We start from the raw sequence: 23,667 nt of genomic DNA, 5'->3' as shown, positions 1-23,667 counted from the left end.
AATCACTGGAGCCAAACTTTAAGCCTTAAAGTAGTACTCAATAAGGGTAGCAAAACAAGCATGTCAGATGAGAGACATAAGAAAAGTGACTGAAGGATAACTTAATCTGAGTACTGGGCTCGAAAGGTACAGGGAGGTGACGAAGTCTGTGCCCCCTCCATAGCACTGTCTGCTCTGGAAGGGCCCTTGTCTGAGAGGGTACTGGAAGTCAGCTGTCACAAGGCCTTCCAAGAGGATATTGGCCAAATTGAGGTTTTCTGATTGCCATGATGAAGACTCTTAGTCAAACAGGCAGTGTAATTAAGAACCAATCACAATCTTAGTTAATAGGGTGTCTCTGGGCCTTATGTAACTAGTAACGCATAAAAAGCTGCTCTGACTGTATTAGGGACCGCTGCACTCTTTTACTGGCAACAATGAACAGGTTAAGTGTGGACCTTTTGTACTTCAGGCTCTCAATACCAAAAATTTATCTCAACACGCTGCAGGGAGTACCCTATTGCCATGCTACACTAAATGGCATACATTTTGGTTGTTTTGGATCTCAAGCATAATGAAAGGGTAAAAAAAAGCTTTTAAACCAAACTATGCAGTAGGGGGCAGCTGGGTAGCTAAGTGGATAGTCAGGCCTAGAGACGGGAGGTCCCAGGTGCAAATCTGGCCTCAGAAACTTCCTAGCTGTGTGACCCTGGGCAAGTCACTTAACCCCCATTGCCTAGCCCTTACTGTTCTTCTGCCTTGGAACCATTGATTCCAAGACGGAAGGGAAGGGTTTAAAAAAGCTATGCAGTAAAAATAAGTAAATAATTTCACTTGAGAGTTATGAGAAAAGGTTTACACTTGGATCAAGAAGAGCAGTAAAATCATTAAGGATAGTGGAAACAAAATGCTGGAATCCAGGGGTTAGAAAGGACTTCAGAGACCAGCTGGTCCAACAATCTACTCGATCCTTGTTTTCAAACAAAACCAAGTCTTTGAAGGGATCTAAGTATCTAGAATAGGTAGACTTTTGCCCAATTTATTTTGCATGACCTAAAATGATGGATGCCACAGAAGGAGCATAGAATTAGAAATCAGAAGACTGAGGTTTTACATGCTGGCTCTACCACTTCCTACTTCTGTGACCTATTGGCCTTATTTTTCTCCTCTAGAAAATAAGTCCCTTTTCCAAATTCTAAGATCCTAGGAATACAAGACACAATAAAGATAACGCCAATATTGCTGTTTTACACTGTATTTTATGCAGGAAAAGGTAGGGAAGAGGCATGGAAAGAGGAAGGGGAAACATGTCATGGTTATAAAACACAAAAATTAAAGATACAGGAAATGTGAGTAATTTATTGAATCTTGCAGATGCCCTTGTTCATAACTTTGTTAGAAAGTGGTTCTATTCTTAGAGAATAACTGTTAACTATTAAAATGATAAATGCCCATCTGCAAAGTATATTTGACTTCTATACGTACAAAACTGTAACATTTTTGAACAAATAATGCGTGTGCAGAAAGAAACCTGCATCTTTTTTCTTAAACTGATTGTCTCTGGCAAAATGAAAAAGCTCAGTGAATGAAATGAAATACCCAAAAGTCCACTGTCCAACCTAAGGCACTGTCCTCACCTCCAACAATTCCAGAGACATCAGGAAGGCTTAGGGCCTCCCTCCTCATTCAAGAGTGAGTTCCAGAAAGGAACATAGTTCAGCTTCAGAACACTGGTGATTCAATAATGAAAATTCAGTAGCAGTTGGGCTGATTAACTCGTATGAGTATCAGGCACAGGTTTAAGTACAGTTTGATGAAACTATTTTCATATTATGTATGATGTGCATGAATATATGCAGGTGTATGTATTATTACATGGGCTTAAGACTTGGTGATCTTTTCAGTGATTTCAAAGGAGGCAATTCATCCCTTCAAGCTGTAGAAAGGCAGGGAAACTGTTAAAAAGCACCTATTGACTGCATGCAGTCTTTAATAGGTAAGGAAATGTAGTGAACACATAAGAAAAAGAAAGAGAGACAGAGAGAGAGGGAGGGAGGGAGACAGAGAGAGAGCGACAGAGAGAGAGAGAGAGAGAGAGAGAGAGAGAGAGAGAGAGAGAGAGAGAGAGAGAGAGAGAGAGAGAGAGAGAGAGAGGGAGGGAGGGAGAGAGACAGAGACAGAGAGGGGGAGGGAGGGAGGGAGGGAGAAAGAGGGAGAGAGAGAAAGAGGGAGAGAGGGAGAGAGAGAGAGAGAGAGAGAGAGAGAGAGAGAGAGAGAGAGAGAGAGAGAGAGAGAGAGAGAGAGAGAGAGAGAGAGAGAGAAAGAGGGAGGGATGGAGGGAGGGAGAGAGAGGCCAAATACAATATGAAGGACTGTGAAAGCACCCAAATGTCCGTATTCCCCACAATATGAAAATGCTCCTGAGAGCAGGGTGGGATCATTACCTGAGAGATCTCATCAACACTTGCCCAATATCGATTCATTGACAGTCTAACAGTAAAGGGGTGATGGTTACTGAGGGGTTTAAAAATAAGAGCTGGAAGCATCCTTTCCTTCTCAAGCATACCATTTTAGAAAAATATTGACCAGTCAGTTTGGATGCTTCCTCACCACTTTGCATACGCCAAAGGGAAAATAAAACAAGCAAGAGATGGTTTAAAGGAAATTTTTAAAGGAACCAGAAATAATACTTTGCCAGGAAATCTTGCCACACTGAATGTTCACTAAACCCAAGAGGGAGGAAACAAACACAGGAGAGCTGAGTAACTCCCTGAAAGTACTCAAGGTGCACATGGAGAACTTGATCTTAACAGGGTTGAACTTGAGTGAAAGCAAGAAGGAACTTCTTGAAGAAAGACCTTGAGATGGGATCCAGAGACTTCCAGGAATGGAGTGTTTCTAGATCTGGCCAAAGACAAAACAGTGAGAAGAAAGATTGAGTCCAGAGGGTGATCCTGATCCCAGAGCACACAACCCTCTTCGATATTCTTCACTTCAGTACCTCATGACCCTTTCTCTTACTCACCTTTCCCCCAAGAAAAAAGATCACAATGACTTTGGGGACAGCAAACAAGATGCTGAGAGCACCGGAGACCATGTCTCCCAAACTGGGACAGCTGGAGGAAATGAGGCTGTTTAGCCTGAATTTTCACCTGACGAAAGTTTCTAACTCATTCTGCTTGGCCCCAAAGAGTGAAACTGCAAACAACAGATGGCAAGTTCACTTCAACAAGAGAAATCCCCAACGATTAAAAATGTCCAAAAATACAAGGGGCTGCTTTCATGAGTACTGAGTTTCGTCTCACTGCAGGCATTTGGGAACATCTAGGTGGATAGAGAGCTGGACTTGTGGAGTCAGGAAGACATGAGTTCAAATCTAGCCTCAGACACTTACTACCTGTATGACCCTGAGAGTCACTTAACCTTGGTTTGCCTCAGTTTCCCCATCTGTGAAATGAAGACAGTAATAGCAACCAAAGTTGTTAGAATCAAATGAGATAATATTTGCAAATTACTTAATACAGTGCCTGGCACATGGCAGACACTTAATAAATGCTTGTTTCCTTCCTTCAAGCAGAAGTGGGATGACTTTTTGTTGGGGATACTACATTAGGGAAATTGTGATTTCATTTGCACTAGGAACTCCCAGATGAGGAATTCCTTCTACCAGGGCAGGCCAGCATATTCTCTGCAACTTCTTAGTCCTAGAGAATTGCCTGGGAAGTTGAGAGAGGGAAGAGTCAAAGATAGGATTTGAAACCAGGTCCTTCTGGCTCTGAGGCCAGCTCTCATTCCACCATACCATACTGCCTCTCCAACAAGGGCAGGGGTGTGGACTGTATGAGCCCTCAGGTCACTTCTAACAATAAGATGCGCTACGACTATAATTCTTCAGAGATTTCCTACTTATTGGCCTAAATGAATATATTAAGATTCACAAGGACAGCCCCATTAATAACTCCCATAAAGAAGCCTTCTTGAAAGGCCAAATGGTCAACCTGGTATAAAAATCCTCCCTTTTTATTAAGAATATTGGCAGCCCATAAAAAGCCACATTTTAACACTGCTGTTGTACAAAGGGCCTTGTTATGGGGCCCCCTCTCTACCTTAAAAGGAGGGGGTAAGGGGTTCTTTTGGCAGGCAGTCTTGGTAAAGCTCCTTCTCAGAATCAGGTTTTAAAATAATTGAAGAAAATGCCAAATTTCAGTTAGAATTTAGTGAAAATATGGATGTCATTTTTTCCTTCTTACCTGAGTTCATGAATCTCCCAAAATCGCTTCACAGGCCCCTTGTAAGTCCACGGGCACCCCTGCTTTATGGCCTATCATCAACTAATGACTATAATAAAGACTTGGATGAGTCTGTGGGAGCCTTCCTGAATATAGGTACGCCATGTTCAATGCTGCCACATCTCACAGCTTTTTAAACATTGCCCATCATTTGGCCAACAGTCTACTTCATTCAGTCTTGTATTGCCTAATGTTGGCTCTTCAAAACACGCAACTGTGGGGGTACATTTGTAATAAGATCTTGCTTTACCATGAATGGCAATACAGCCAAAATCTAGCATATTTGTTTTAAAAATGCAAATGGGGGCAGCTAGGTGACCCAGTGAATAGAAAGCCAGGCCTAGAGATAGGAGGTCCTGGGTTCAAATCTGACCTCAGATACTTCCTCACTGTCACTATGGTAAATCAGTTAACCCCAATTGCTTAGCTCTTACCACTCTTTGGCCTCGGAACCAATATTGGGTATTGATTCTAAGACAGAAGGTAAGGGTTATAAAAATGTAAGTGGTATTATTCTCATGACTGGGATTGTTCAAGAAGAAGATAGAGGATCCAGAGGCCTACTGGGGTTGCTTATGGAAGAATCCTCTGACACTTCTGTATAATGAACACTCTGGAGATCAAAGGACCACAAGGTATAGAGCTGAAAGTTGGGACAAGGAGTTGCTAAAAGTACACCTTGATAGTGAAGGAGGGAAGAAGCCCCAAAGTATGCAGAGTGAGTAATCCCCTTTCAAAAAACCAGTATTGTTGCTATTTCGATGAGCATCAGGGACTTGTGTTTTAATAAGAACAGACACTGGAAGGGAATCTTCTCTCATTGCTGGAGGCTCCCGCAAGAGACTATGGGCCTCGATCGTCTACTCCTCTATGTATACACTTACATGGAAGAACCCAAATATTTTTCCCAAACCAAACAAATTCATTTCCTATAATCTGTGTTTTGCCCCTTGGTTTTGTTTGTTGAAAAGTTTTTCTTTTTCCAAACTCTAATTTCTTGACTAGATGTATCCATTGAAGTGCTGCTTGAAGAGGTTAACCCAAAGGCATGTTTTCACCCTAATATTTTTGCATTTTGTATTTTAATGTTAAACAAATATTTTCAGTCTATTTATAGAAAAGGGATGGAAATATTGCCACAAAAGTCCAAGAAAAATGTCCTGAATGAATGAATGAAGCAAGTGCTTCAAAATAATTTTTGTGTGGAGAAAAAAATCAAGAACCAAAATAAAATCACTGATTTATAGAATAGGGAAAGCCAACTGTGATAGAAAAAGAACCGCTAGAAGCCAAGACTCTTGGGTTCTATTCCCAGATCTGCCACTTATTTCCTGAGTGACTAAAGCCAAAAACATCAACTCTCTGGATCTCAGTTTCCTTATTATTGAAATGGGAATAATAATCAATATCTCATGGAGTTGCTATGGGAACCAAAGCAGGTAATGGTTGTAAAAGTGCTATATTTTGAGGACCACTCATGTCATCAGTGGGTATGCCCTCTACTGATGGAGATCATAATCTTGCCACAACTTGGCATATTTTCTCTGTAAGCTGCTGTGGCTGAAAAGATGATCACTGTGACAAACCTTATCATCAGCCTCTCTCTGACCCTAACTGGTCCTGGGAAAACCAGACACACAGTCCTTTGCAAAGCCCACACTTGAAACCCCTTAGCTCAATAGACCCCATCAAAACTTGGGCTTCCTCCATAAACACAATCTCTGAGAACCCAAGGTACCAAGGGCCAACTTTTGTGAGGTCGACTTAATATAAATGTACGCTGTCATCAGAAAAACACAAGGAGAGCAATAATGTTTGAAAGAAGCAACTGACTTTTTATTGGTATAAAATTACCTTAATTGCTTCCTGCAGATGTGGTCAAAGGATTCGTTGCTGAATCCTCCTCAAAAGCTAACTTGGGACTTGGAGTAAATGTAGCAGCATCATTTGAGTTTTGAGTACAGCTATCGGGAGTGTTGCTGGAATTCGGTTGGCTAGATTTGGCATGTTCTTCAAGATCAATAACCTCCTCAAAAGTCCACGTATCGGATTTTCCATTCAGGTCTGATGTGTGCTCGGTTTCAACAGCATCCACAATTTCTGAGTTTGGAGTAACCGTGTCTTTGGCAGAAAGGCTGGGAAAAGATGTTTGAAATAAATGTCTTGCCTACTCAAAGACCAATATTTTATTTGGAGAAGCATTCTGCCCTTTGATTAACTTTCACTAAGCAAGCCCAATGGGACAATATAAAAATATGCACGAATGGTCTGATTACAGATGGTCCTCGACTCATGAAAAGCAGTTGCACCCTAAGTAACTTTCTAAGCCAATCTAGGTGTAGAAGTTGCAAAGGATTACTCCCATAAGTATTACAAAGGGTGAGGTTCATTTCCAGGCCAACACACAAATGCCCCTTTAGCCCATAATAAAATTAGACCCTTTATATCATGATTTTTATAGGAAAAAGTATCCCAGAACTTAATTGAGAGCTCTCCATTGCCAAAATCCTAGCAATGACTTGTATGAGGATTCTGGGGGTTGTTGTGGGGAGATGGTGTGGGACTGGGAACACTCACTAGCTTGACAAAGAAATAGGGGTGAAGGCAGAGGATACAAAGGTTACAGCTAGGCCTAGGGAGCTCCAGCAACCTCTAGAGTGGGTGTTGCTCTGTAGAGTAAGAGGTAGGCAGAGATTTCTGTTGCAATCCCTCAGTAACTGTTCTAATCAAGGTTGTGATAGGGTGGGGGGTGAAGTTTCTGGAGCTGGGAAGGAAGGGGCTATGAAGACGATCAATTCTAATTCCAGCAGCATTCGTGTTCATTCACCAAGTCTGGAGAGGGGAGAAGTAAAGTAGTGCCTGTTATATCTGCCGAGAGTAATGGGCATATAATTGTATTCTATTTAGCTACTGTTAATTAGATATTCTGAAGACAGAGTGAAGAGAGTGAAGTAACTATTCTAACTACAAATCGGAAAAAATGCTTTACAATAAATTGTTGGTTACTACATTGTAGAGGTGACTTTAACAGACTTTAAAAGCTAGGCCCTGGGGATCTAAGGTAGAAATACAGTATTTCCCTCTGACTGAGGAGAACAGAAACCAAAGGGATTCCATGCTTTTGATGTTTCTAAAAGGCAGGAAAAGAAGTTTAAGTTGATTCCAAATAGAAGCTTCCACAGGAGGACTGTCTGAGCAAAGAACAGCTAAAAATTCAGAGCTTTCAGAATGGTATCTTTGGAGAACTGAAAATTTATGTCATGAAGCCTCGACCATTCCCACTTGCTTTACCTTATCTTTTTTTCAAATAAGTTTAAAGAAATTAATTAATAATTCCATGGAAAATATTCCATCCTACCTTCTCAAAAAAGCTGTATTTTATTTATAAAGGTGACTAACCTAGTGTCTGTTGCCAGAGTCATATCCAAATCAGGTTTGCTATTTTCTGGCTCTGGGGCCATCTCATTGCCATTGGTGATGAGTGCGTCAGTCTCGTTGCTGGTTGTAGTTTCGGTTTGTATCTCACAAGGTACCTGAGGAGGCGTCGTAGCACTAAGTTCTCCTGAGGGTTTGACTTCTTCAGGTGAGTCACTTTCAGTGATTTTGACTGTGAAGATAAAAGATAGAATAAAAAACCAGTTGAGTTTCAAGATCAACTATAATAAAGCACAACAGATCTCTCCAATATCTTATTAGATGAGAGGTAAAATTAGGAAGCTAGAGCTATGTTTAGAGGCAGCAGTACTGCCCCAGGGCATGCTGCTCATCAAATACCAACATATCTTCTCTAGGTGGATGGCAGTACACTGAGCAGAAGTTATGAAGAAGGGTTTCAATAGAATCTCCACCCTCAAGAACTGAAATGTGATGGGGTGCCAATTATGATCATTGCCTTTCTGGTCCCACCTCTCCAAAAGATGCCTCTATTGTCTCCCTTCTGCATGGAATGTGAAAAAAGACTGAATTTAACTACATTCCTTTATACCAAGAACTTGTAACATGGGGCCTAGATCCCCAAGGCATCCACAGACTTCAGAGGATCCATCAACTGGAATGGAAAAAAGTTGCATCTTTTCACCAACCTCTAAAGGAAACCTAGCATTTCTTTCAGTTATAAATTTTTTTAAAAACCAACACATGATTCTGAAAAGGGCTTCACTAGATTGCTAAAGGGGTCCAAGACAAAGAACCCCTGCATTGTAGCACGAGATCTCAGACCTAAATAAATACTTCCATAGTGAACTGATTTGGGAAAACAGAGAAAGAACATAAAAAGGGGCCATTCATTATAACTCCCCTTGTCTTCTGGGTAGGATGTATTCAGTTTTCCAAACCTTACAAAGATTAATTTCATATCCTGTCAGTCATGAAAAGCTTCATACATTAAAACTCTATGAAGTTTCACCTTACATTTAAATAAATACAGATACCCTCTAATTTATTAGATCACTTCAAACTGAGAGCTCCAGTTTCATCTGTAAAATGGGAGTTAATATCACTTTAACCACCTACCTCACAAGATTTTAGCAGGAAAAAGTGCTTTGCAATCCTTAAAGCACTTTACAAATGGGAGTTATGATTATCATGATTATAATCATTCTCCAGCATCCTAAATAATTATTACAAAAGCTAAACTTATGAATGGAGGCATACCCAGGGGGTCCACTGTTTCCAAATTTTCTTTGTCTGCTTCAACAGCATCATCCTCGTCAATAGCCTCATTCTTAGACTTCTCTTCACTCTGTAACCAAGCAACACATGACTGGGCTCAGGAACTATTTGCTATCAAACCATCTCTATTATTTCAGTGTTCACTTTTCTATGATAATTATTTTACGCCTTCAGATTAAAAGTTAATTGGGGTTGTAGGTGGCAAAATGGATAGAGCACCAGGCCTGGAGTTGGGAGGTCCTGGGTTCAAATCTGACCTCATACACTTCCTGGGCTGTGACTCTGGGCGAGTCACTTAACTGCAGCTGCCTAGCCCTTGCCCTTCTGTCTTAGAGTTGTTACTAAGAAAGAAAGAGTTTTTAAAAAAGATTAAAGGTTAATTGTCTATGACTTGAGGGCAGTGGCCCATGGAATGAGACCCAAGAGAGCAGGAAAGACAACAGTGGTTGAACTGCAGGTGTAATTTCAGTGTGGGGAAGTAGGCCTGAAAGTTAGGCTCAGTCACAAACAGAGGACACAGTAACCTGGTAAAGGTGTGTATACTGAAACTATGGCAAAAGGACAGATTCTTCTGTCCTAAAGAAGAACTCCTGATACTCAAAGTTTCTTTGGAAGGTAGAGTTTTCTAACTGTAATTATAGTTTGGCGTTGCTTTTCACAAATACGCCAGTGGAATTTGTCTCTATTTTTATGTCAGTGACCATATTTATAAGTTAAAAACAGGAAAAACCTGACATAAACTTCAGTACATCACTTCTTAATGAGGCATCGTTAGCATAACAACTTCATTCATTCTAAATGCCATAGGATCAAAGGGGGCTAGTCTGGACTCTCAGCTCTGAGAGGCTGGACAAGTCACTTCTCTGAGTCTTAGTCTCCTCATTCTTAAGATGGGGAGGATAAGGGGGCAGTTGGGTGGCTCAGTGGATTGAAGGTCAGGCCTAGAGATGGGAGGTCCTGGGTTCAAATCTGGTCTCAGATACTTCCCAGCTGTGTGACCCTGGGCAAGTCACTTCACCCCCATTGCCCAACCCTGACCACTCTCCTGCCTTAGAACCAATACACAGTATTGTTTCTAAGATAGAAGGTAAGGGTTTAAAAAAAGATGGAGAGGATGAGATCAGAGGATTTAGATCTCAATTCTAAGCCACTACCCTTTCTACACCACCATGCCTCAGTGGCAAATTCTCATTGTTATTTCACAGTGTACAATTTAATAAACCTTTTCAAAGTGAGTGTCTGGGTGGTATAATGGATAGAGCACTTAGGCCCAGAGGCAGAAAGACCTGGGGTCATATCCTGGCCATGCTGTAGGTCAGAAGCTCACCAGGCAGACAGAACCAGATTAAGATGTAATTGAGAAATATTTACCAAAATAAATAAAAATACAAATGTGTGGTTTTCTAAGTCAAAATGTGGACACCAGGGATAGTGCTATATACTTGAGCAATCCCTTTCTTATTGAATCTGATTCCACTGCTCTAGGCAGCCCTCTAAGATGCCAACATGCACTGGCACAAGAAGTTTCATTAGCCAAGAATTCCCTATTCCAGAAAAATTGCAGGTCCATTCCCCTAAACTCACCTTGCTACAAAATTTAGTCTCTGATAAAAAAGCATGAAATGATTGCAGAAACAATGAGAATTCTGGCATTTAGCCCTGTGAGACTAAAGAAAGATAATTTTGATTTCATTTGTTTTCCTGAAGGGCCAGAAAGTCCCCTCCTCCTTCTGTTCTCTGCCCCATGGAATTAAAATCTATATTGATCCCAACTGGTTAGGCACAAGGCTCAACAACAGAAGGCAAGTAAAGCAGGAATGGACTCAGCAGCTATTGAAGTGTTTCTGGTAGCTTTGGGGAAGAAAAGCTGCTGAGTAAAGATATTTTGAATAGGTCCCGAATAGGACCAACATAGTAGGCCTCACTGACTCTTCAGAGACCCTGAACCTCCAATGCAAAATGCCCACTTCACAGTCACAAAGTAATTTTCCATCAACTACCCTGTATGATATTTGGTACAACCACTGTACCCATCTTACAAGTAGGGAAACCAAGGCTCCAAAGAGAAAGAACTTGCCCTCAGTCATGTGGCAAGAATTGAGGGAGCAAGGATTTGAGGACTCAAAAGACTAGTGTCCTTTGTAAATTTCCCACCAATAGGGATTTATTCAGTGTTTACTTAATATGGGCTGAGTATATTCTAAGCACCGAGGTTCCAAAGAACAGCAAAAACAGGGTCCCTGCTCACATTTTGATGGGGAGACATACAAACAACTATGATCATACAGAAGAAAGAGTCGGAATGAAAGGGAATCTGAGGGGGATGTCAATTTGGAATAGGGGAGGCTGAAAAAATTCTTCAGAAGATGAGAACTGAGCTGAGTTTTGAAGGAAGACAGAAAAGTCAGGAGGCAGAGGGAAGAACATGGAAACAGCCAGGCAAAAGGTACAGTGTCAAGAGATAGATAAACATCAAGGAGGCCAGTGTCATGGACCATAAATTACATAAAGTGCAAAAAGACTGAAGAGGAAGGACGTGGCCAGGTTGTGAAGAGCATGAAAAGCCCAGTGGAAGATTTTTCCATTTTCAACTGGATTTGATTGAGCAGAGGAGGTAACACAGTCAGATCTGTGCTTTAGGGATGTCACTCTGGCACCTGAGAGGAGGATAGACTGGAATGGAGAAAGATTTAAGATAGGCCTCCACCAGCAGGTAGACTGCCAACTGCAGTAGTCCAGGGGAGAGGTGCTGAAGCCTGCACTGGGAGTTGGGGTGAGGTAGTAGCAGAGAAGAGGAGCGAGAGTATTTCAGAGATGCTGTGAAGGCAGAAAACAGGATGAGAAATAGAGTGGATACATAAGGCGAATACAAGTCAAAGAGTTAAGGATGACACTGAGGTAGCAAGCCTGGGTAACTGGGAAGTTAGCTGCATCCTCAACAGTAAAAGAAAAGTTAGGAAGAAAGGTTTTTTGGGGGAGGAAGATAATGAATAATAATAAAAATGTTTAAGTTCTTATATAAGTGTGATCTAATATTAATTTCTTTCTTGGACCTTTATTCCATTTGTCCAGGTTACAGTTCATGAACATTTCCACCAAAGGGTAAGTAGAAGAAAGAATAAAAAGGTGAATCTCAACAATTTTCAATCTGCTACCCATGAGTTTTGAAAGAGTTTCAAATGTGTCTTTCCATATGAAAATTGTATGTCAAGGGTTCCTACTGGAAATCGACATCTTAAAACCAATATTGTGATAACTGGGTTTCAATATCATTAGTTTTCTTTTTTCCTTTATGAATTTGTAAACTTGATTCTGAGAAGGTACCCATCAGTAGCCATCACCAGCCAGTCTGCCAAAGGAGCCCAGGACCCAAGGAAAGTTCCAAAGCCCTAACTGGAGGGTCCTTTTGGGTTTCTTATTCTCCCAATTTCAATTCAGTTTAATTTAACAAGGATTTAGTGTGGCAGGAGAAAGACGAAAGTAGGAAGCTTCTGTCCTACTGGGGATTCTCTCTCTCACTCTGGGGGGACACTTGGGGAATCTTAAGAATGATCTCATAGGAGGTGGCACTTGAGTTGAGCCTTGGCTAGAATGAGGTGTTCCAAGAAGATAGGGTGAGGAGGGAGACCATTCTAGGTATGTAGGACAACCAGCACAAAGATGGGAGACAGAAGGTCATCTATGGGGCACAGCAAGTAGGTCAAGTTAGCCTGAATATGGAGTAATCTGGCCCAGCTGATTGAGAGATAAGAAGATAAAGAGGAACAGGTGGCACACTTGCCCCGTAGATAAGCTTACCTGCTCTGAATTCTGTTCAACCTTTCTGGTCCTCTTCATAATTTCTTCAATTCTCTATTAGAAGAAAAAAAAATATAGCTCTCTATCTATCAACCATAACTCTTAAAGAGCTATAAAAAAGAAATGGATAGAATTGAAACAGGAGGCTGTCAAAGTAATCATCTCTGACAACTGGTTTATCATTCTTTTCTGTCAATTAGGTACAAATAATCTAAGGATCCGGGTCCCAAATTTCCTTTCTTACTGCACTCTTCAAAGCGCTGTGAATGCTAATCACTTTGTTTCTCATTTGAATTTGGCCCAGCAGAAAGGTTATTCTTTATCATAAATAAAGATTATTGCCAACAAATGAGAATTTGTTTTTTGAAGCAATAAAACAACATACATATTAACAATAATGGCTAATATTCAAACATAATATAGCAAAAATCTGAGTGTAGTTTTATGCTTTAGTAGTTTAAAAGTATATTACGATTTTGGGGGTATCCTGTATAGACCTTTAAGGTCTACAAAGCATTTCAGTCAGTGTTCTCTCATTTAACTGATTTGGTACTCTTATTATCCCCATTTTAGAGATGAGGAGGCTGAGGTTAGAAGTGACTTGTCCAGGGTCATATAGATAGTAAGTACCTGGAGTAGAATTCAAACTAAGATCTTTCTGATTCTAAGTCTGGCACATAACTGCCTTTCTAAATTTAGAGGACACTTGTATGTAGTGCTCTAAGAAACTTTGTTAGCGGAGGTAGAAATAATGAAGGAAATAGAGGAATGCATTCCAGGCCTTGGATTCCCTTGGCAGGACACATCCTTTGGCCTCTTCAGGTGAGGCTGACTGTGGACCTCCCAGCTTTTTCAGCTTGCAAAAGGTGACTCATTCATGTACCGCAGTCCTCAGAGGCCATGGGAGAGGCTGTGGTCTAGGGATCAGCTCTCCTCATCCTCAAGTGACCAGACTTTTCAAAGTCCTTGGATTGTATGTCCTATGATGGTCCTAGGACCCTGCCTGCCCTAAGTCAGTACAATTGCTTTCTCTTCAGTTATTACCAAAACTGACCCTGTGTCAAGCTGAGAAGCTGCCTCAATTCTTCCCATGGCTCGGCCCCCTTTTGTGAAAAGCAGCTTTATTTCTAGAGGATTCTACAGCTGGAGGCATATAATATGACGTCCCTCCCCAAGAGCACACTCAGCCTGCAATATTCCACCAAGTTCAAGAGGAGGAGGAGGAGGAGGAGGAGGAAGAAGAAGAAGGGAGAAGAGAAGCATCTTCTCCCTTGCAGGGCAATCTGAGGCACTCGTCAGGGTGGGCAGAGGACAGACACAGCATCTAGCTGACCTTCTTTCTCTCCAGGCGTTCTTGCACACTCTGCTCCATTATCCGTTCACGCTCCCGCCTCTGCCTTGCAGCTTCCTCCTGGGCCTTCACTTCAGCTTCCTCCTTCTATAATAAGTAGGGAAATGGCACAGTGCTCAGTTTCATATGTAACCGGAGCTCTGGGATCAGTCACTCAGCGTTTTTGGGGACTAGAGTATTATCACACACAAACATGAAATGGGTCCCCAAGATAAAACAATGCCCAGAGTGTAGCTGGTTGCACAGGACCCATGTAGATCTGACATCTGCAAGCGAAATGGCACTTGTGGAAGTGAATGCTGCTGGAGCAAAAGCTTCTGTCTTCTGGGCAGCCATCAAACTTGTACTTTGGGCAAGATGTCAAATGACACTACAGTAGATTTCAAGAAGTTAAGAGTAGAGATGGTCAAAAAGTACTAAAGCTATTGTAGCAAAGGGACATTGATTGGGGCACTGTTGGTGTACCATATGCAGAGTACCAATTATGTAAAACATTTTGTTGTTGTTGAATCATTTCAATCATTTCCTGATTCTCTGTGACCCCATTTGGGGTTTTCTTGGCAGATACTGGAGTTGTTGGCCATTTCTTTCTCCAGCTCATTTTATAGATAAGGTAACTAGAGCAAATGGGGTTAAGTGATTTGCCCAGGGTCACATAGCTAGCTAATGTGAGGCCACAATTGAACAAGGAAGATGAGACTTCTGGACTCTAAGCTCAGCACTCTGTCCACTGCGCCACCTAGCTGCCCCTGGTAAAACATCAGAGTACAATAAAATAAGACTAACACTAAAATTATACTACTAAGTAGAATCTCATCTTTCTCTGAAACTCTATATGGTACCTCAGGCACCTGTAGGATCATCATTAAGAACAACAGCAATGAAGGTGTGAAGGAATTGTGATAGGAGAGTCTAGGTTACTAGAATGCTGGATGAACAAAAACTGGAAAATCTTTCTTGTTACACCAATACAGAAGTTGTTATAGAAAATCTGAGCTCTCTATTAATATGCCAGATCAGAGTCACAATTCCTAATTGTCCGAGAAATGCTTAAAAGGTTCTCAAAGAGGACCTCACCATACAATGTGAATGTTCACACTCACTTCTACCATATAACTAATTCCATTTTGTAAGGCTTAAGACTAAGAAGAGAGGTGTGAAGTGGACTGCTGAGAATAAAAATCCCGAAGAGCTCACTACCAGACAGGAGAGTTAGGCCAGTCTATTACAAGTTCCTAACATTCATGTTTCAACCAAACTAGAATGCTCCCCTCCAGTGCCTCATGTTTGTGTCTCTGCTCATGCTGAGGCAGCAGATGAGGAAAGCCTTCATTCTTCTGACCACATCCCTCCTCCACCTCTCTTTCTACTACCATCACATCTACTCTAAGTTGCAGGTCAAAGGCCACCTCATTCCCCTGAAATCTTCCCTGCTTGCCCTGCCTAGAGTTGACTTCTCATCTGATCGCCCAACACCTGACACTCCTTTTAGACACATCTCATATTTACCAGTGGGTGCACCATATAGCCCGCTTCCTGTATTCTTTCTAAGCTCCAAAGCAGGGAGAGTGGCTTATATGTCTCTGCATTTCCCCTGAGGCTCTGGACAATGCAACTGATTTCACAGAAATGTTTGTTGAACAACCTTTGCCAGTGGCTTTGCACTCTAAACTACAAGTGTACTTACTTTAAACTATGGAAATAATCTTCACCTTTTCCTCTTTCTTTAAACCCTCACTCCTTTTCTTCTTTGTCTTATGTCTGCTTTACCTTCCCAATTCCCATTTTATCCAACCCTTAGAGCCGCCTCCACGTCCTCTGGTCCTCTCCAATCAGTTCAGACCACATTGTTCACCTCTCTCACCTTCAGCATTTATTGTTTATCCCCCACATTTGGGTTCTTGTATTCTTCTCCAGTTGTCTCAGTGTCTTGTCTCTATAACAAGACTATGAATTCAAGATGTGGTATGCCTCCTCCCTCCTTCCACATTAACTTCTTTTCAACACATATCTTCATAAGCACCCAGCACAGTTCTGAGGCATATAATAATGTTTAGTAAGTACTCAGTGGTTTAATTTTATGGGCCTGAGATAGTAACTATTTTAACTAAAGAATACTTGGGGAAACAGATGATTTGAGTTTTCTCTTTCAGTCTGGTGCTCAGGTCAGGTCAGACATAACCTATGGGAGATGACTTCGAAAAAATGATTAACCTTTCGGGCTCGTAGCTGGCCAAAGTAGAAAATGTTCTAAGCACATACCTGACTGATCCATCCAAGAGACCAAAGTACTAGGTAGGACACATACTACACTGAGTGGACAAGAGGCTTACTAGGAAGCACAGGTGACTCCTGCTGTTTCCTAGTAAGACAGCTTAGCACTAGCACACCTGCTGCTGGAGTTCTGCAGCCAGCCTCTCCTGGTCCTCTTCTGTCTTCTGTTGCTGTTCTTCTGGTGGGCTTGTTTCCCCAAGTTGAGTGTGCCCAGCATCCCTTTCTTCTTCTGCCTCAATTGCTTTCTTTTCAGTTTCCTCTTTTACTTTCCTAGTAACATAAGCAGAAAATGGTTAGATTTGTTACTCTGGAAACAGCTCTTTTCCTAAAACATGGCTTCAGAAGGTTGTTTTTCAAAACACAGCCAAAAACATCTTTTACAGGATCACTCTCTATACTTTTACCCTTTCTTGTGATTTACATGGGTCTCCATAATTCCCTCCTGCTACCCCATCCCCCCAACATCACTGGACTTGATGCGAGAAGGCCTAGTTTGAATCCAGGTTTTGCCATAAACTAACTTTGGGATGCTGAACAAGGCCTCATCAGAAAAATGTCTTCATCCACAGATTAGGGATGACAGCATTTATACTACTTAACAGGGAAATTGAGAGAAGTACATGAGAATATAGGTGAAAAGACAGTGCTAAACAAACTGAAGTGACTATTTCCCCAGTGCTGCTAAAAATGAAATTAAGGAGAGTTTTAGAAAGGCAAGTCAATCTAGAGTCTTCTATAAAGACAAGTCAATAATGCATTGGTTTTGAAAAAAATATCTACACACTAGCCCCATTTTTTCAGTGAAACTGGTTTTGAAGAGATTTATTATACAAATATCTAATAATAATTGACATTGATATAGCATATTAAAGTTTATAAAGCATTTATATAAGGTATCTCATTTGAGGCCCACAAAACCCTGTGAGGCAGGTGCTATAGTTATCATCCCTATATTATAGGCAAGGAGGCAGCTGGGTGGCTCAGTGGATTGAGAAGCAGGCCTAGAGACAGGAGGTCCTGGGTTCCAATCTAGCCTTAGACACTTCCTAGCTGTGTGACCCTGGGCAAGTCCCTTAACCCCCATTGCCTAGCCCTTAACACTCTCCTGCCTTAGAAGATGGAAGGGAAGGATTTTAAATAAAAATAAAATAAAGAGGCAACTAAGTATGTGCCTTTGGCCACAGAGCTAACAAGTATCAGGGACAGGATTTGAATCCTGCTCTTCAAATGTCTGTTCATCTATACTGTTCTGTGCTTCCACTCAAATTTTATTGTCCACTAATTTAAATGATAAATAATTCTAAGCATGTTATGCATATTCTCATCTCTGTGCCTTAGCTCATGAAGGTGCCCTCCCCTTCTTTCCTTCTTACCTAACAAGATCCCACCCATCATTCCAAATTGACCTCAAATCCCTACACCACTCAGAAGCTATTCATTTATTTCTATAGCTCCTACAATCATACTACACAATTTAAAACTCATATTCTCCTGCACGGATCAGTAACTGTTTCATGTGAATCTTATCCATCCAACAAGATTATAACCTCCTTGAGGGCAGAGATTCTCTCATGTGAGGTATGGAAAGCAAGCAAGCGAATGCAGTTTTAGGCTATATCAAGCATGTTCTAGTGTCCAGGCCTGGGGAGCTTACAGACAATCTGTACTCCGTCTAGGGCAGAACACCATATGGAATATCACATTCAGTTTGGGATGCCACATTTTATCTTTTTAAACATTATTTTATTTGGTCGTTTTCATACATTATTCATTGGAAACAGAGATCATTTTCTTTTCCTCCCCCACCTCCTCCCGCCACCCTTCCCCTAGCTAACGTGCAATTCCACTGGGTATCACATGTGTCCTTGCTCTGAACCCATTTCCTTGTTGTTGGTATTTGCATTAGGATATTCATTTAGCATCTCTCCTCAATCATATCCTCTCAACCCCTGTAGTCAAGCAGTTGCTTTTCCTCAGTGTTTTTACTCCCACAGTTTGTCCTCTGCTTGAGGATAGTGTTTTTCCTCATAGATCCCTGCAGATTGTTCAGGGTCATTGCATTGCCACTAATGGAGGAGTCCATTATGTTCTATTGAACCACAGTGTCTCAGTCTCTGTGTATAATGTTCTCCTGGTTCTGCTCTTTTCACTCTGCATCACTTCCTGGAGGTTGTTCCAGTCTCCATGGAATTCCTCCACTTTATTATTCCTTTGAGCACAATAGTATTCCATCACCAACATATACCACAATTTGTTCAGCCATTTCCCAATTGAAGGGCTTCCCCTTATTTTCCAATTTTTTGCCACCACAAAGAGTGCAGCTACGAATATTTTTGTACAAGTCTTTTTCCTTATTATCTCTTTGGGGTACAAACCCAGCAGTGCTATGGCTGGATCAAAGGGCAGACAGTCTTTTATCACCCTTTGGGAATAGTTCCAAATTGCCCTCCAGAATGGTTGGATCAATTCACAACTCCACCAGCAATGAATTAGTGTCCCCACTTTGCCACATCCCCTCTAGCGTTCATTACTTTTCTTTGCTGTCATGTTAGCCAATCTGTTAGGTGTGAGGTGATACTTCAGAGTTGTTTTGATTTGCATCTCTGATTATAAGAGATTTAGAACATTTTTTCATGTGCTTATTAATAGTTTTGATTTCTTTAACTGAAAACTGCCTATTACTGTCCCTTGCCCATTTTTCAATTGGAGAGTGACTTGATTTTTTGTATAGCTGGTTTAACTCTTTATAAATTTGAGTAATTAGAACTTTGTCAGGTTTTTGTTATGAAGATTGTTTCCCAATTTGTTGCCTCCCTTCTAATTTTAGTTACATTGGTTTTGTTTCTACAGAAACTTGTTAATTTGATATAGTCAAAATTATTTATTTTACATTTTGTGACTCTTTCTAAGTCTTGCTTGGTTTTAAAATCTTTCCCTTCCCAAAGATCTGACATGTATACTATTCTGGTTCACCTAATTTACTTATAGTTTCCTTCTTTATGTTCAGGTCATTCACCCATTCTGAGTTTATCTTGGTGAAGGGTGTGAGATGTTGATCCAAACCTAATCTCTCCCACACTGTCTTCCAGTTTTCCCAGCAGTTTTTTATAAAATAGTGGATTTTTGTCCCCAAAGCTGGGGTCTTTGGGTTTGTCATAGACTGTCTTGCTGAGGTCATTTACCCCAAGTCTATTCCACTGATCCTTCTTTCTGTCTCTTAGCCAGTACTAAATTGTTTTGATGACCACTGCTATGTAATATAGTTTGAGATCTGGGACTGCAAGGCCACCTTCCTTTGTATTTTTTTCATCATTTCCCTGGATATCCTTGATCCTTTGTTCTTCCAAATGGACTTTGTTATGGTTTTCTCTAATTCAGTAAAAACGTTTTTTGGAAGTTCAATGGATATGGCACTAAATAGATAAGTTTGGGTAGGATGGTCATTTTTATTATGTTAGCTCACCCTGCCCATGAGCAATCAATGTTTTTCCAATTGTTTAGATCTAGTTTTTATTGTGTGGAGAGTGTTTTGTAGTTGTGTTCATATAGTTCCTGTGTGTCTCAGCAGATAGATTCCTAAGTATTTTAAATGGACTTTAAATGGAATTTCTCTTTCTAGTTCTTGCTGCTGAACTGGGTTGGAGATAGAAATGCTGATGACTTATATGGATTTATTTTGTATCCTGCAATTTTGCTAAAGTTGTTGATTATTTCAACTAGCTTTTTGGTTGATTCTCCAGGATTCTTTAAGTAAATCATCATATCATCCGCAAAGTGACAGCTTGGTCTCCTCATTGCCAATTTTAATACCTTCAATTTCTTTTTCTTCTCTAATTGCTACTGCTAGTGTTTCTAGTACAATATTAAATAGTAAAGGTGATAATGGGCATCCTTATTTGACTCCTGATCTTATTGGGAAGGCTTCTAGTTTATCCCCATTGCAGATGATGTTTGCTGATGGTTTTAGATATATACTGTTTATTATTTTTAGGAAAGACCCTTTTATTCCTATACTTTCTAGTGTTTTCAATAGGAATGGGTGTTGTATTTTATCAAAGGCTTTTTCTGCATCTATTGAGATAATCATGTGATTTTTGTCAGTTTGCTTGTTAATATGGTCAATTATGTGGATGCTTTTCCTAATATTGAACCATCCTTGCATTCCTGGTATGAATCCGACCTGATCATAGTGGATAACCCTTGTGATGACTTGCTGGAGTCTTTTTGCTAGTATCTTATTTAAGATTTTTGCATCTATATTTATTAGGGAGATTGGCCTATAGTTTTCTTTCTCTGTTTTTGACCTGCCTGGCTTTGGGATCAGTACCATGTTTGTGTCATAAAAAGAATTTGGTAGAACCCCTTCTAGGCTTATTCTGTCAAATAGTTTATATAATATTGGGAGTAGTTGTTCTTTGAAAGTTTGATAGAATTCATTTATGAATCCATCTGGACCTGGGGATTTTTTCTTAGGGAGTTCTTTGATGACTTGTTCAATTTCTTTTTCTGATATGGGGTTGTTTAGGTAATTTATTTCTTCCTCTTTTAGTCTAGGCAATTTATATTTTTGTAAGTATTCATCCATATCACCTGGAGGGATGCCACATTTTAGAAAGGGCTGTGACTCAAAGGAGTCTTCCTAGTGGCCAAAAGGAAAGGGAAGGATACCCAAAAGGCTGTAACTATCAAATGCCTCCAAAGTACAATTCATACTTAGAACACTCCAAGGCATGGTGCATGGTCCAGGGTCAAGAATGACCAAGTTCAATAGTACTAAAAAGTGCTTGTGCAAAATACATCTGGCCAGATGTCAGGCCAGCTCACAAAGCACAGTGGAATAAGTTTTGGACTGGGGAGTCCAAAGGCCTGAGTTTCAGAAATGGCTCTAAGATGTGTGACCATCTGCATTGGGGCAAGGAATTCCTGGTACTAATTAAACAACCCTCACTCCCAGTGATAAGTTCCCTAAAGTAAATTACAAAGACAAGAGAGCCTATAGAAAATGTTTTGAAGTATTCAACACCTTCAGAAAAGCTTCCTGGGCTGATGTGAGCATTCACACACACTAAGGAAGGAGGTGGTGATCATGAGGCTGGCTCTGTTGGTTCCTTGGGCAAAGAAGGCCCATCATGATTACTTTACTTAAACTTGCAAATATGCTGTATTAGTGTTATTTATTTTGTTGAGCTGTAATTGTATACCAACATAATATGCTGGATCCCCTCCCTTCACCAATGCAGAATGTGACCTCGATGAATGACTACAGGCAAAATAAAATTCACTGTCTCACAGTTAACCTTGGGTGACAAGTCCCTAGTATTTTAGCTAACCCACAAAGAATCTCTCACTGGGCTTACACTCAAAGCTTTCCCAGCTTGGTACAGTCTTTGAGAATCCAGGGGGCACTTTCATACAACAATGAGGAATCAGAAGGAGACATCAGTGGAAGTTCAATACTGTGTCATTTTAGAGTTAGTATTATACTCCTATTCAATCAATGCTTTCTTTCTATTGAAGAAATTTCCTCTTTGTGCCTTATACAGTATAAAAGAGGGATTTTATTGTATTTTAAAGGGTGCTAAAATTGAAGCCTGAAAAGCTGAAGGCAAGCTCTCAAGACAGTTCCATCATGGTGACAGAGGGCTAGCCACCAAATATAAAATAAGATTGATCCCCCAACTTCAGACAGCTCTCTTAGAGGCCAGGATAGCAAGCTCAAGAAATAGTGTATGACATAGAGTGAAGGTGACGGGTTGGAACAGAATATACTATGCCTCAGCTACTTCCGTGAAGGCAGGAATAGTAGTCATGATCTCTGACAGGGAAAAATGGATATAACTGGAAGGGATGAACAGGATAACTATATTCTTTTGGGGGGAGGGTACTATGGATAATATTAGAAACATTATCAATATTGGCCCTATATGCACCAAATGTTATAGCACCCAGATTTTTAAAGGAAAAACTGAGATACAGATGGAAATAGATAACAAAATATTAATAGTGGTGGACTTTAATTTTCCCTTCTCAAAATTAATCTAACCAAAAATAAATAAGAAGTTAAAGAGATGAATAAAACCTTAGATAAGATAAATAAGATAGCTATCTGGAAAATCTCTACAGACCTGTATGAAGTTAATAGTAGATCTAAGCCTGAGCATACTCATAATCCAAACATAGTTTCTGGTGGGACAACAATGACTTAGAGAGTATAAATATTCTGCAGTTTTGCCTTAATACCCATCATACTATGGAGGTAACCCTGAGGCATTGTGGCACTGGATCAAAAGTTCCACTGGGTTTGACAAGGATAAAAAGACTTGTTTTGGAAAGAGTATGGTTCTGGCAACAGATTGTATCTACTGCCTAAGGACCAATCTAGCAAAATATGGTCCTGATAATATATGCTAACTGAGACCCAAATGGGCTAAGGTAATCAAATTAAATGATGATAAGAAACAGGCCTAATATCACATTGCTAGAGTAGCTGTGAATTTTTTTAAAAGAAAACAAGATTAACAAGAGGTAACACATGTATAACCCAGTGCACTTGCTTGTCAGCTCCTGGAGGGGGTAGGGAAGAGGCGAGGGAGAGAAAATGAATGATGTAACCATGGGAAAATATTTAAAAATAAAAAACAAGATTAAATTTTAAAGCACTGCAAAGCTGTTCATGCTCATTTACCTAGAGATCCCATTAGGCCCAAAGTGAATTGCTGAGAGGGTAAAAAAGCTGTGTTTATAGGCAAATAGCCATGGAAGCTTTGTTTATTATGACAAAATAACACAAATTCAATGAATGAGAGATGGCTGAATAGATGGTGATATACAAATGTAATGGATTATATTATGTGATTGAAATGACAAATATTGAAAATATAAAGAAAATAAGGGAAATATCTAAAGAGATGAAAAGAGAATAAGAATAATACATACTATGACTTCATTTTTTAAAAATAGCCACAAAATCAAGAGAAAAAGTATCCAAGTAGAACAAATGCAAAGGGAACTCCAAGGCCAAGGATGTTTACATTAGCACACATAGATAATTCATATATTTTTAACAAATTGTAAACAATGTGGAGTTTGTGGTCTTGCACATAATTTTTTTTATGTACTTGTTTAGTTAAAAGTTTTTTTTATGGTGTTGGTGGTTACCAAGTATATAATTAAAGAATGAAATTTAAAAAATGATATATGAAGAAATGGCTACTGACAGGAAATGTTTTAACAAGTATCATTTCCTGAGGAAGGAGTGGAAACCAATTTGCTAACGAGATTCTGATATCCCCTAGACATCAATAG

The 23,667-nt window shown here is 40.2% G+C and overlaps 1 protein-coding gene across 29 annotated transcripts in view; it reads right to left on the bottom strand.

Annotated features, from left to right (window-relative positions):
• Positions 1-1,216: 1,216 nt before the first annotated feature.
• The window catches only part of MAP7D3 (MAP7 domain containing 3), a 79,013-nt gene continuing 56,562 nt past the window's right edge, over positions 1,217-23,667 (bottom strand). For 19 of the 29 annotated variants that reach the window (XM_056808767.1, XM_016427167.2, XM_016427169.2 and 16 more), the window contains 7 exons: positions 16,479-16,632; positions 14,071-14,175; positions 12,738-12,791; positions 8,922-9,009; positions 7,668-7,875; positions 6,123-6,403; positions 1,217-2,883 (listed from right to left, as the gene is read on the bottom strand). In XM_056808767.1, coding sequence (XP_056664745.1) covers positions 6,124-6,403; positions 7,668-7,875; positions 8,922-9,009; positions 12,738-12,791; positions 14,071-14,175; positions 16,479-16,632 — 889 coding nt within the window. In that variant the 3' untranslated portion in view covers positions 1,217-2,883; position 6,123. Of the gene's footprint in view, positions 2,884-6,082; positions 6,404-7,667; positions 7,876-8,921; positions 9,010-12,737; positions 12,792-14,070; positions 14,176-16,478; positions 16,633-23,667 lie in introns of those variants that run through there. The other 10 variants (XM_056808768.1, XM_016427168.2, XM_056808757.1 and 7 more) reach the window with 3 other exon arrangements.

This window comes from Monodelphis domestica, chromosome X, assembly GCF_027887165.1.
Source record: "Monodelphis domestica isolate mMonDom1 chromosome X, mMonDom1.pri, whole genome shotgun sequence".
In the NCBI taxonomy this organism is placed as follows: Eukaryota; Metazoa; Chordata; class Mammalia; order Didelphimorphia; family Didelphidae; genus Monodelphis; species Monodelphis domestica.
The sequence above is the reverse complement of the archived record's forward strand: the minus strand, read 5'-3'. Positions and strand labels throughout refer to the sequence as shown.